The sequence below is a fragment of the Parasteatoda tepidariorum genome, chromosome 5 (genome assembly GCF_982258835.1).
Source record: "Parasteatoda tepidariorum strain Cologne lab strain chromosome 5, Ptep-v5.0, whole genome shotgun sequence".
Lineage (NCBI taxonomy): Eukaryota > Metazoa > Arthropoda > Arachnida > Araneae > Theridiidae > Parasteatoda > Parasteatoda tepidariorum.
The window spans coordinates 30,932,376-30,945,184 of NC_141759.1; the positions used below are offsets into that span (position 1 = coordinate 30,932,376).

Sequence of the window (12,809 nt, forward strand, 5' to 3'; positions counted from 1 at the left end):
TAATTAGCAATTTAGATAATTTGGTTTTTGCCGGATTTTACCAGTTTTTGCCGGTTTTTACCAGGTTTTTGCCACTCTCCTGGCAAAAACCCCTTTTTGCCGGCAAAAACTCCAACCCTGGTTTGAGATGCTCAGTTTTTTCTAAAAATAACTCCTTTTTTTTACTAATTTAACTTTTAATTCTAAAAAGAAATCATTGGAAGCATCATTTTCAGTGCACTTTGACCTCAACGATCGACGTGTGTCGATCTCTTTCAAAGATCGTGAAAAAGTCCGCTCTAAATAAGGGGCACTCATAAATATTTCGAATACATTTGAAATTACTTATTTGTTTTGTTAATATTTTTTGTTCTTATATTTTATTTATTTATTTATTTGTTTTTATTTATTTATATTTTGTGTTTCCTTATTTGAACTTTTCCGCATTTGATGCAGAGGTTTTACCGGTTGGTGAGAGAGGTTTTGAAGGTTTTCTTCAACACAAAAGTTTTGGAAAAAGTTCCGTGCTTCTCAAAAGTGGTCGTAAATAGAGTAAGAGGTGGTCTTTCACTCTCTCACCGTAGTTATTGCAGGCGATTATTTTAAGTTACGAAATCGGACACAAAAAACGTGCGTTCTCTTGATAAACAGCTCTTTTCTTTCCACGGATTTGGATTCCTGACTGTCAAAATATGAAGAGGGTAGTTACAATCTAGGTAATGATCTTGATGTCAAGGAGAAAGCGAAAATTAGAACCTTTTTTTCGCCCTGTTTAGGGAATCTTTTAAACAAATTGAAAAATTCTTGCACACAATTATAAAATTTGTTAATCCAAAGATAATTTCCTGAAAATAATAATTTTTAATTATTTATAATTACTTTCTTTAATAATAGTCGGAAAAAATTTGAATAGGTACACAAATTTTTACATGATTTTATAGAACATAATTTTTTATGGCAAAATGCAAGATTTGAGCGCCAACGGTCAAATAGTTTCTGAGAAATCAAAACTATTTGACCGAGGGCCCTCCCTTTTAAAAAATTTTTTATTTATTATTATTGCAAGGTTGTTTTTGTAGAGTAAGTGAAAAACATGAAGAGCAAAAAGATTTTTTATTTTATAAATAACAATATGTTTTATTATTTTTTTCATTTTGTATAAATATTTTTCTTTTATTTACGTAAACATAAATAAATTTATTAACTCATATTAAGATGGTAAAGTTTTCCTCAAATGCTTATGTTAAATGTTTTCCTCAAATACATATAAATAAAAGGGTCAGATGTGATTAATAAAGGATGTTTTATACAAAGCATCCGATTGTAAAAATATAGAGGAACCAAATTCCGCGATAACAAAATATCGACATAATGCAGAAAATACTGCTATAATATAACAACAAGTACAACTATATTTACAATCATCAAATGCTCCGAAATACAACAAATAACGACTCGTAATTCATCAAAATTAATCACATTTAAGAGCTAGTAAAAGAGTTTTAATTACAAATAAGGAGCGTCAAAACATCATCCTTCAACAACAAGAGAAGAACAAAGAGAAGAACAACTCTTATTTCAAATAACAGAAAAAAAACTTTAACAAAGAAGAAAATCAAGATTTCAGAAACAAAAGATTTCTACAAAGAGGATGAACAGAAGAGATCTTTGGAAGGAAAATAATAAATAAAAATAAAAAAAAAATGGGAAAAAAACCTGTTGACCGCCACAACTCCGTTCATTCACACGCCCAAAAAATCTACCTTTTCTCACCCCCTCCCTTTATTTCGGCAAAAGGTTATGGAAGTTTATTAGAGTCACGATTTTTTATTATCTCAAATCGAAGTTTTTTTTTTTTTTTTTTTTTTCGCAGGTTAAATCTTAACCAACTAGATCGCATTGCTAAAAAAAAGTATGTAAAGAGGGCAGATATAATAGCAAAGGAGAAATAGTAAACAACTAAGGAAATAAGGTTGCGTCTATTTAGACAATAAGAGATGTGTAAATTAAGAGGAAGCTATAACACGAGAGAAATCTTTCACGGCAAATTCTCTTTCACCTACATAATAAAATTTAAACTATAGAAAATGACAATTCAGTTAAGTCTAAAGTAAACCAAGAAGAAATATTTAAAAAAATTTCTCTTTTTCAATATGTAAAAATGCGTAGGATTGTGTAGTGGAGAAGTTATCCTGCAATAATTTGTTTGCATTTTAGTGTTTAGAAAACAATTTTCAGCATTTGAAATTTCATAGTTTACTCTAAACTTAAATTTGCTAGAGATGTTTCCCGTGGTGTGGCGTCCTTCAAGGAGGAATTGAAAGAGTGTGGCGTCCTCCAAAGAGGAATTGAAAGAGTGTGGCGTCCAATTTCATATTCTCTTTCACCCCCATTACTGATTCAAAATTTTAAAAGAAAGGAAAAGTGAATTCAGGCAATCATAAAGTAAACCATGAATTTTCAATCGTTAAATTTTTTTTTTTTTTTTAATATTTAAAAATACAAGCAAATTATTGAACGAGAACTTTTCCCCTGCGCAGTTCTCAGTTAGCCTCTCATAAATTACCTTCATTTTCGTATTTTAAAAATTTCTTTTCAATATTTGAAATTTCGTGCCTTTCTCAGGTTTGCTTGAGCTCACTTTCTTTAGACTTTAAATTAGTTATTGAGGTTAAAGAGAATTTGTGAAGAAAAGTTCCTCCCGCTGTATGGCGTTCTCTCAAGAGATGAGATTGCAGATCACTTTCAAAGACCAGTGGCGTGTAGAGTAAGGGGTAAAAGGGGCGTAGGCCCCAGGAATGAAGCCACTTGGGGCACCATGAGGACTAAGGACACTAAATTTACCAGGACTCTATACTCGCCTTCTTGAATTTTTTTACGTTAAATTTTTAATATTTATTTATTTATTTATTTTTAACAAACTTTTGATGATGCAGTATTATTAGACAGTACAATACCTTTCAAGATTAGGCAGAAGATAAAGGAATAGTTTTAGAAGATTAGGAGGAGAAGCATTTGATAATTTTTAGAACTTCAATGAATTTTTCCTCTAAACTTTAAAGCAATTAACTGATGCGATTTGTGGTTTTGAGTAATTTAAAACTGAGGGTCTGTCCAGGCCAAATTTACTACCGTTTAGCGGTACCTTCACAAATTCAACTTTTAGAAAAAACGGTAGTTTTACAAAATACTTTTTCTTTAAATTTTATTTTTGCATCCCGTAAGAAACGATAAATCCATATTTTTGTGTTGATTTTTTAATATAATTTTTAATTTTCACAAATTATGTCTAAATCTTCACAGAATAGGTACCTCCCAAAAAACCGACACAGACCCCTGAAAACTACACGTTTCTCAGTCTTAAGATTTTTAAAAAAATTAATTTTATTACAGTTTTAACTGGTAAAAAATCGATTTGGATGACACTAAAAAATCCTTTAAACATTAATTGCATAAAAATTTATTAACATTAAAACATTAATTGCATTTTGTCAGAAAGAATTAAGAGAGAATCTAAAATACCGCACACTTTATGTATCTCCAATTGCGATTGGGTGACAGTATCGAAAGATAGTGTCGAACTTAAATATCCATCATCAGTTTACTTAAAAGCATATTAAAAGTATATTTAGATTTTTCTCTCCACGTCACCACCCCTCCGGCAGTTAAGCTCGGTCGGGAGAGGAAGGTTCTCTTATGCCTAATAGGGTTATTTTATTTCTGAAACTAATTTTTTTAATAGATAAATATTTGGCAAGGAAATGTTTTATGAAGAGTGGAAAATATGATTTTAAAACAAATTTAATAATTAAAATTTTCAGTAGTTAAAATATTCCTTACATTCCAGAAAAATGCAAAATTGTTGCATACAATACATTTTTTACCATATAAATAATTTTGGCCTTTTTCCACAGTCAAATTGTGTTTAAAATATTGATTTACATTTCCGTTCATATATTTACAGCATATATATATATACAGGGTGCGTAGCCAAATTTTTCAACAAAAAATAAGCACCTTTTAAGCCCTTTTCAAACACTCAAAAAAAATTTTTTAACACTTTCAAAAATATCATAATTAGACAGGATTGGCAAGTTTTTGACAATTGATGGTTTTATCCAGTTTTATTTACAGTGACGAAGACGATGGCGCGTCACAAACGATGGAATTAACAAGAGAAATGAAATTTTTCATCACTAAAGGAGGAAAAAAAATTTACAATGTTTAGTTGGTCCCCGTAATCAGCAAAAATTCGAAAGATTTTTCGATTCTATTACAGGGGCGGAAAATGAGATTTTTCGATTCTAGTACAGAAGGCAGAAAATGAAGTCTGAAATTGAGAATTTCTTGCGAAGTGCAGCAGGGTTGCACATGAGAGTCAAAAATCCTTACCACTGAATTCAGCTCAGTATACGCATGTGCGGACCCGCAAGTATTTCATCAAACATGTTAAACAAATGGTGTTTTCATACACTACCTACCGGCGGTACGCAGAAATAGATTGGGGTTTAATTAATTGTGAAAAGGTTGAATAGGACAATGTCTTTTTGCATAATTTGTGGCGAAAATCAACATGGTAAAAAAAAATATCACACTTCGGAAAAGGGAAACTTAAGCACTTTATAAAAACATCCATGGAAAAAAACACCTTTAAGGGCTTTTAAAAAACGAAAATCGAAAATAAGCACTTTTAAAAAACGCTACGCACCCTGATATATATTTTTTAATTAGCTTTATAAATTATATATTTATTAAGTATTATATTAATATTATATATTTAAATTATATTAAATATTATATATAAATTATATTAAATATTATATATAAATTATATTAAATATTATATATAAATTATATTAAATATTATACTAAATATAAAATTATATTAAATATTATATATTTATTAATATTTTATTAGCTTTATAATTTTTTTTAATTAGCTTTTTTTAATTAGCACTCTCTAGTTTGTTATGATCATCTAAAAAAAAACTGGATCAGTTGTTCAACGACGGTTATTAAAAAAAATACAATTATACAGAAGCATCCCAAGATCAATTGTAAAGGTCGAATTCCAAAAAAACCCATAAGTATATGGTCCCTTAACCATTCGTTCCTTCCATATTCATTTCGACGCAAACCCATCCGTCGAGGAAAGAGAAAAATAAAAGAAACAACGGGTCGCTTAGCAACCGCATCGTTTTCCTCCTCCTCTTCCCCATCCCTCTTATTATTCAGAAAAGTGTGCCTTCTACCACCATCTTCATTCTCTGTTGTAGGAGGAAAGCCGGCAAGGTCACGGCTGAGTGCCGGCGTGGCAAGTGGCCAAAACGGCTCACGGGAAGTGGGGAGGACTCGCGACGTTTGACACGGAGGTTACGGGAGCGATTGGTATAAACAACCTGAAAATATTGATCACGCCCCTACTGCCAACTTGGGACGTCCAGGTTGATCAAATCTTTCTTCCCAACTTCGCTAAAACTTTTCATTTTTTTTTATCGCAGAAGTTAAAGCATTAAATATCATCTTGAAGTGAAAGAATAATTAATTTTTCAACGTTGCTTGTGAAGAAATACTTTTACGGTTGAATTTCATATTTATGCCATAATTTTTAAACAAAGATTTTACGTACTTAAAATCATTTTTAAAACAGAGATTTTGCATATTTGTGTCCCATTTTCAATTAAGATTCTACTTACTTAATGCATTTTATCTAGGGAACGAATCTTTCAAAATATTTTTCTTTTTAGAAACCTACAATTTAATAAATACTTAATTTTTTTTTTTTTAAAAAAAGGTAACGTGACTAATTTATAACAATTCCTTCAATGACATAGTTCTTTTTTTTAATTTTTTTCCACGCAAAAACGGGACCTTATTTTCACAAAAAAACAGAGCTCTGATATAAAATAACCTAACTCTATGCTGTTATTATAATGATTAAAAAAATTATGAAAAGATCTTTCACAAAATTATAAACTAATCTTTCCAATTTTTACAAAAAATGCTGAAACAAACAACCTTCGAAATTTCACAATCAAATTTTGAAGGTAATCGCAGAATTATGTTCAGCCATGTGCTTAGGGAAACAAGAACAAAATGCTTTTACAGCATAAACTTACAACTTATGAGATCTTTTTTTTTAAAGTGTCAAAAAACTAAATTAAAAATTAAAATTAAATTTGGACAAATATAAATTTAACTTAAAAAAAGACTTAAAAAGAAAGAAAATGCTAAAATGGCACAACAGCTTCAAATGCATACATTTTACAAACCTTCATGCGCAACATAAAGCAATCAATTTGTTTTGTGGCAATTCAATATCATTTTTTGAAGATTACTATAACACTTTTGTGGATTGCTAATTGCCAGCATTTTACAGATTTTCTTCAAAATTTTATTTTTCAATATGAAACTGCTTGCATAATTTATAAATTTTTTAAAAATTTATTTACTATTTGAATTAGTGAAGTTAATTTAAAATGATTTAAATGATATTAACTAAACATATTAAAAATTTTTAATAATCCTATAACGTTGTCTAAGCTCCAGCAAAATAATAAAAAAAAATTTAAAAAATGAATAATAAATAAATAAATTGTTTCAAAGGTCATTTAAAGCAAAAAAAAAAATTTCTGAGATTTGTTTTGAACTTTGATAAAGAGTCCTGATTTTTGTACGGTGTTTTAGTTAGCTTTGTTTTTAACCAATTGGAATCCCTTAAATAGATTTCGATTTAAAAAAAAATATCTGAAAAGAATGATAATTTCGATCGAGATAGTTCTAAGACAATTAATATTTTCCAGAATGCAAACGCGATTCACAAATTTGCAGAAAATCACAATTTAACTGTCATAAATTTTCTACATTAAAGTTTACTTACGTGTGCAATTCCATTTACTGCATAACCGGAATTGACAAAACCCTGGAAAAAAATAACACAGAATTAAAAAAAAAAAATATTGCATAGTTTATATAAATTTCAAAACGTATAAATAATTAATATTGTTAAAAAAAATCTTATGAATGAATTACAAATGAATTAAAATTATTAAAATCTGTAAAACGATGAGATAAAATACAGGACTACCAATTAATACGCTTTTCGCAAACTATTTTACTAAATGATAAACAGTTAATAGCTGAAACCATTGGAAATTTGGTTAATTCCGACAAGATTTAAAAACCTTGCCGAGAGTAAATTGAAACTGTCACGTTTTATCGTACTATGTTGATGCATTATCTTGTGTAATATTTATATTTCTAAAAAAACTCAATCGGACTTCATATTATTTTTTATTAATTGAGTTCTTAATTAATGTTTATATTTTAAACAGAGAAAAAAAAAACTGCAGAAGAGTTTTTTGCGTTTGAAATTTATGTTATATTTGTAATTTATGTTTCGATTTTAATTCTTGTTATTTCCGATCTCAAAAGAGGGAAAATCCGAAATAGAATTTTTTTTATTGTTCTGTAATAATTAATATACTGCACACTAGAAAGAATATTATTCACCTTTAAAATTGACACACAATACTCAAAGTATCAAGAATTAAATATACAAAGTGAAACGCAAAATTACGCTTTAAAAATACATCTATCTTTTTTTCTTCGTTAAATTTTCAGTTTTTTTTTTCCTTCCTAATCAGCGCAGTGGGTTTTTACGAGATTTATCAGGAACTTTACCTAGCCTGATAATCTATTGAAATTACATGTCTTATCTGATAAGATGTATTTATTTATTTTTATTAATTAAATACATGTATCAAAATACACTAAAAACTTTTTTTTTTGTTTCGCTCCTCGCGTCGTATTGCCGTTATTGCATTTTACTATACATCACGTCGCTGTCCAATCAAAATCGTTAATCATAAATCATCAACACGTTGCCGTAGAAGATGCATGCAAAACTTTGCTATGGTTTCTGTTTATTCCACTCTGCGTATGCTAATTATAGATTATCTTTGAAGGTCTTCATATCAGGTAAAGAAGAGCAAAAGACTATCATCTGACCTTCGCTTTATCTTTTTAAGAAAAGCTGGTTTTATTTAGTTTTTAGATATCAGTCTGCTATTATGACCATCTCACTTGTTTTTTTTTTTTTTTTAGTGTCATAATAAAGAGTCTGCGCGTTAAAAAAATATAAAAAAATATTGTACTTTTGTTTTAATATTCAAGAGCCGTTACAAAGTAGCTAACTTAAATCATTTTATTACGTGAAACTAGTCAATTATGTTATTAAACAGTTTCATGTCATGACTGTTGTCGTGTCTGACTGGCACGATCATTTTAGCAACGGTTTGTAGGTAGGTACTTTAGTTACGTCGCACTAGAGCTGCACAATGGGCTATTGGCGACTGTCTTGGAAACACCACTGAGGATGATCCGAAAAAATGCCATCGCAATTCTGATCCTCTGCAGAGGGGATGGCTCCCCTGCTTCGGTAGCCTGTCGACCTGCGCGCGTAGTTGAACACTTAACGGTAGAACAGATAAACGAGACCTAAACCACGCACCCTCTGTCCTACGCAGGCTGATCAAAGTGGTCACCCACCCGCCATTGATGCTTGACTTCGGTGATCTGCTGGGAACCGTGTATTTACGATCAATCCACTGCGGGACCATTTTAGCAACGGCTCACACGTCCGAAAAAAATCGTATTGGCGATGTGATTATGTCGTCTAAGTCTGAGATAAAATCTGTCAGTGATTGTAGGTTGTATAAACCAAAACCATGCTGACCAACGCGATATGTATAGATGGGGCTGCGGTTGAAGGACCCGTGCTGCAACGTATTAGCGTTACACCTGTTGTGTTGAATAGCGCATTTAAGTTCTCATTAACCAATACAAAAGACGTCAGCTAGCCTTATCTAAAACATACAAATTACAATAAAGAGCTTTAATACAAATAAACCCGGTAAACACAATGGATTTATAATTCCTAAATTAAACGACGCGATTATGTGAGTGAGTGGGTATATTTATGTGTCACGCCACCAGACAGAAATGGGGAAGTAATGGAAATGCTCTTTTGCAGTACCAAAATTGGAACACGTAGCCTTGGAATACGAAAAATAAAACTAAATCAAAACGATAAGATTTGAAGGTTGTCAAGTTTCTTCTCAATAACTGATACACTTTCTTAATCGAAAGAACGTAGACGGAAGCAAAACTCAACTTTTTCTCCCCTTTTTCCAATAAGAACTTAATTATCGTATAAGAACGTAAGAATTTAATTCCTAGTTAAAAGCTAAGCGTAATCTAATACCAGGGGTCTATTTAGAAGAAATTTGGGTCCGTTAACGGACCCTTCACAAAATATTTTAACTTAAAAACGGACCCTTCACAAAATTTTTCTTTTAATCGGACCCTTCACAAATTTGTTTATCTTCATTATTATCTTGCTAATCGAATAAACCCTTTCCAGGGCAGAAAACAAGAAAGATGGATGTAATCGAATTAAGTTTTGTTTTCGGCAGACGATTCTTCCATTATTCGTCCGAAATTAATATTCTGCGTTCAGCAGTATAGGCTAAATACCAAATATTTGTATGTTGCATCCCTAATTTAAAAGCAGCAATTGTTGTTTATTTTTTAAAATTTAATTTTTTTAATTATAACTTTACAGTGTTGAGCATAATCTTGTATGTCTATACAATTTAAAAACTCCTTGAAAAAAAAATTTTTTTTTTGCAATAACGGACCCTATTTGCACAAATTCATAAAAGCGGACCCTGGTTGAAAGAATGTGAGTAATTTTTTCACAATTTTACGAAAAACGGACCTTTCACAAAATGTCTGGATAGACCCCTGAATACCAATTCTAAATCAATTTGATACCCAAAAACCGAATCATAAATCTTGTAAATTAAAGCAACTAACGTGTTACTGAAATGTGTAAATATTCATGGGCCAAGAGGTCTGAGGTCACTAATTTAAAGCGGGACTATTTAAGCGTCACTTATTTAACACGTTGAATGCCATGGGGGTCACCGGTGACCGACACTGAGTTTGTTCGTAGCGATACAGGGGTCACCGGTGAACGGCGAAGCCAAGATTATTAAAAACACATAATTCGAGTAAATTTATATTATTATCGTTACTAAAATGGTTTGAAGAAATTAATGCAATGTATAGAACACACAAAAATTGTTTTATTTCTATACACAGAGATGCCAACTTGCTCCGGACAGCGAATAAATATTTTCAATTGGTGGTTTATTGATTGTGATTCTTGGTTTAATAAATTCAATTTAGTAGATTTTTATCCACCACTATTCGTAGGCTTATATAATTTGCCACTATTTTCAGATATGTCATGCTAAACCTTTTAAAAAACTAGCAAAATTTCTCGAATATTTTCAAATTTAGTTTGTAGTTATTTACAGTTTGGCCAGACGGGCAAGCCATGTAAAATTAGCGTGGCATTCAACGTGTTAAGGGTTTAATTCTACTTTAATATAAATCATAAACTAATGGATACTAATGGATGCTACTAAATGAACCGAAAATCCTTAATATGAAAGTTAAAATTCTAAATTAACCTAAAATTCAATTTTAAACAAAATTGAATTTCAGGTCAAGTGTTTTTTTTTTTTTTTTTTTTTTTTTTTTTTTTGAATTTTGATAAGCGAAAAAGAACATTTGATTATTGTATTTACATGATGTTTTCTTTGAAGAAAAAAAAAATTATTCATCTATTCTTCAACATTTTTAAAGATGTACCGCTTAAAAATTAGATTCGCTTAAAAAATATATATAAAAACTTTGACCCCCCCATAGTGCGCCGATTATGAATCGATTTATGTTCACTTCATGACCACTGTTCTACACAAAGTAAGCGGGAAAAATGAGAGAAAATCCCTGTACTCAGGGGGGTGAGGTTAGTAAGTGGGAAGAACTTATGTGTAAAAAAAAAAATCACCACGGGTGATTTGCCGATCAATATAGAGTTGTCGCCTATAGTGAGTTTGAATGCGACAGGGGAGTTCGTTCACATGGTTTACAAATTAGTTGGATTAACGCTGTTTTTTGAAGCTTCCTCGCCAAGAAAAAAAAAAGCCTTAGTTGAAATGTGCCTTACACTTGATGCAAAGCAATAATTTTAAACAATATATATAATCTTACCATGAAGAATTATCTGGAACAGACAAATAATTTGAATATTTTAAAAATTATTTAACTTTTTCAAAAATCACCAATTTGGCGATATTTTTCCCCCTAGATGAGAATTATCAAAATCACTACCTTACTCTCAGACTTCGCAAATTTTTATGAGCCCAGGTAATGCAGCATTGGAGTAAGTTTTTAAGTATTAAAAAATTAGACCACAAACGCTTTTCATTTTCACAAAACTGTGGCTTTTCTCCCTCTTGACGTTTTGCGCCATTTTCAAAATAAACGTGGACATATCTGGCATTAGATATGCTAAACTTGACCTAACAGTCACGAGTAACAGTTGCCAACTCACAGCAGTTTTAAAAATAGCATATTATTCGCAAAAAAGCACCATTTCCTTCCTACAATGACGGAGCCTTCGAAAAACATTTTAATATGATAACTTGACCTAACAGTCACGAGTAACAGTTGCAAACTCACAGCAGTTTTAAAAATAGCATATTATTCGCAAAAAAGCACCATTTCCTACAATGACGGAGCCTTCGAAAAACATTTTTATATGATAACTTGACCTAACAGTCACGAGTAACAGTTGCCAACTCACAGCAGTTTTAAAAATAGCATATTATTCGCAAAAAAGCACCATTTCCTTCCAACAATGACGGAGCCTTCGAAAAACATTTTAATATGATAACTTGACCTAACAGTCACGAGTAACAGTTGCAAACTCACAGCAGTTTTAAAAATAGCATATTATTCGCAAAAAAGCACCATTTTCTATTAAGACGGAATCTTCGAAAAACATTTCAATATGATGTTGTAGATATTCTGAAAACATAGTTTCTAAGGTTATCAAAAATGAAAGAATAAATAATATGTATTATGAATTCGATGTTTCATTCTATCATACCAGAAGAATGATAGAAAGAATGGATTTTGAAACTATAAAATCCATCTGCGTCTCCAAATTCTGAAACTGGCTGAGACTTTAAGGGAACTCCAATCGGTTAAACTTGTCTTTGCTGTGAAGTTTTTCAGTGAAACTACCTCGCATTTGCGGTATGTAAAAGGAAAACCTCCAGCGCTAGTTACTGCAGCCGGGTAGCACATGGAACAGCTATTGACTGCTCGCATACATCATGGATGTACTTAACTCTACAACATACACTTGCCTATAAAAGCTAGCAGTAAGTAGTGTTTAGGTTTAGTATATATTTTTCTTTCAAAACAACAAGTTTAAGTCCTTACACCTAAGTTCCGAAAAATACTTTAAGTCAAAACTGTTAAACTGTTTGTACGTTTAGTTTATCACTAAATGTGCCGACCGGCCAGTGTAGGAGGCAGGGAACTGTCCTTGCATCAGAAAGGTCCTGGGTTCGAATCCCGGGCAAGGCTTGTGTTCTATGTCCTTTCTCCTTCGTGTGTGAATGTGACCCGCCCTATAAACGGGTTGTGGTAATGTGACGTGGGCGACGCTGCTCCACCGCCATGACTTCGCCACGGGTGCTCACTGGGTAACGAAAAGAGAGATAGCAGTTCTGGCACTTTCTATGGCCAATGGACAATAGTTCCAAGCGCCCACCATTAAACAAAAAGAAGTTTATCGCTAAATGTTTGGTAAACAAAGTCTAAACAATTATAAAATTAATTCGTATAGATTGCACAATAAAGATATTCAAGTCATTTTTAAATATAACGGTAAAAGGTCTACACGT

The 12,809-nt window shown here is 31.3% G+C and overlaps 1 protein-coding gene across 4 annotated transcripts in view; it reads right to left on the reverse strand.

Annotated features, from left to right (window-relative positions):
- Ssdp (Sequence-specific single-stranded DNA-binding protein) overlaps window positions 1–12,809 on the reverse strand; it is a 264,699-nt gene that overhangs the window by 167,916 nt on the left and 83,974 nt on the right. For all 4 annotated transcript variants that reach the window (XM_071184737.2, XM_016060249.4, XM_016060248.4 and 1 more), the window contains exon 5: window positions 6,860–6,901. In XM_071184737.2, the coding sequence (XP_071040838.1) occupies window positions 6,860–6,901 (42 nt within the window). The remainder of the gene's footprint in view (window positions 1–6,859; window positions 6,902–12,809) is intronic.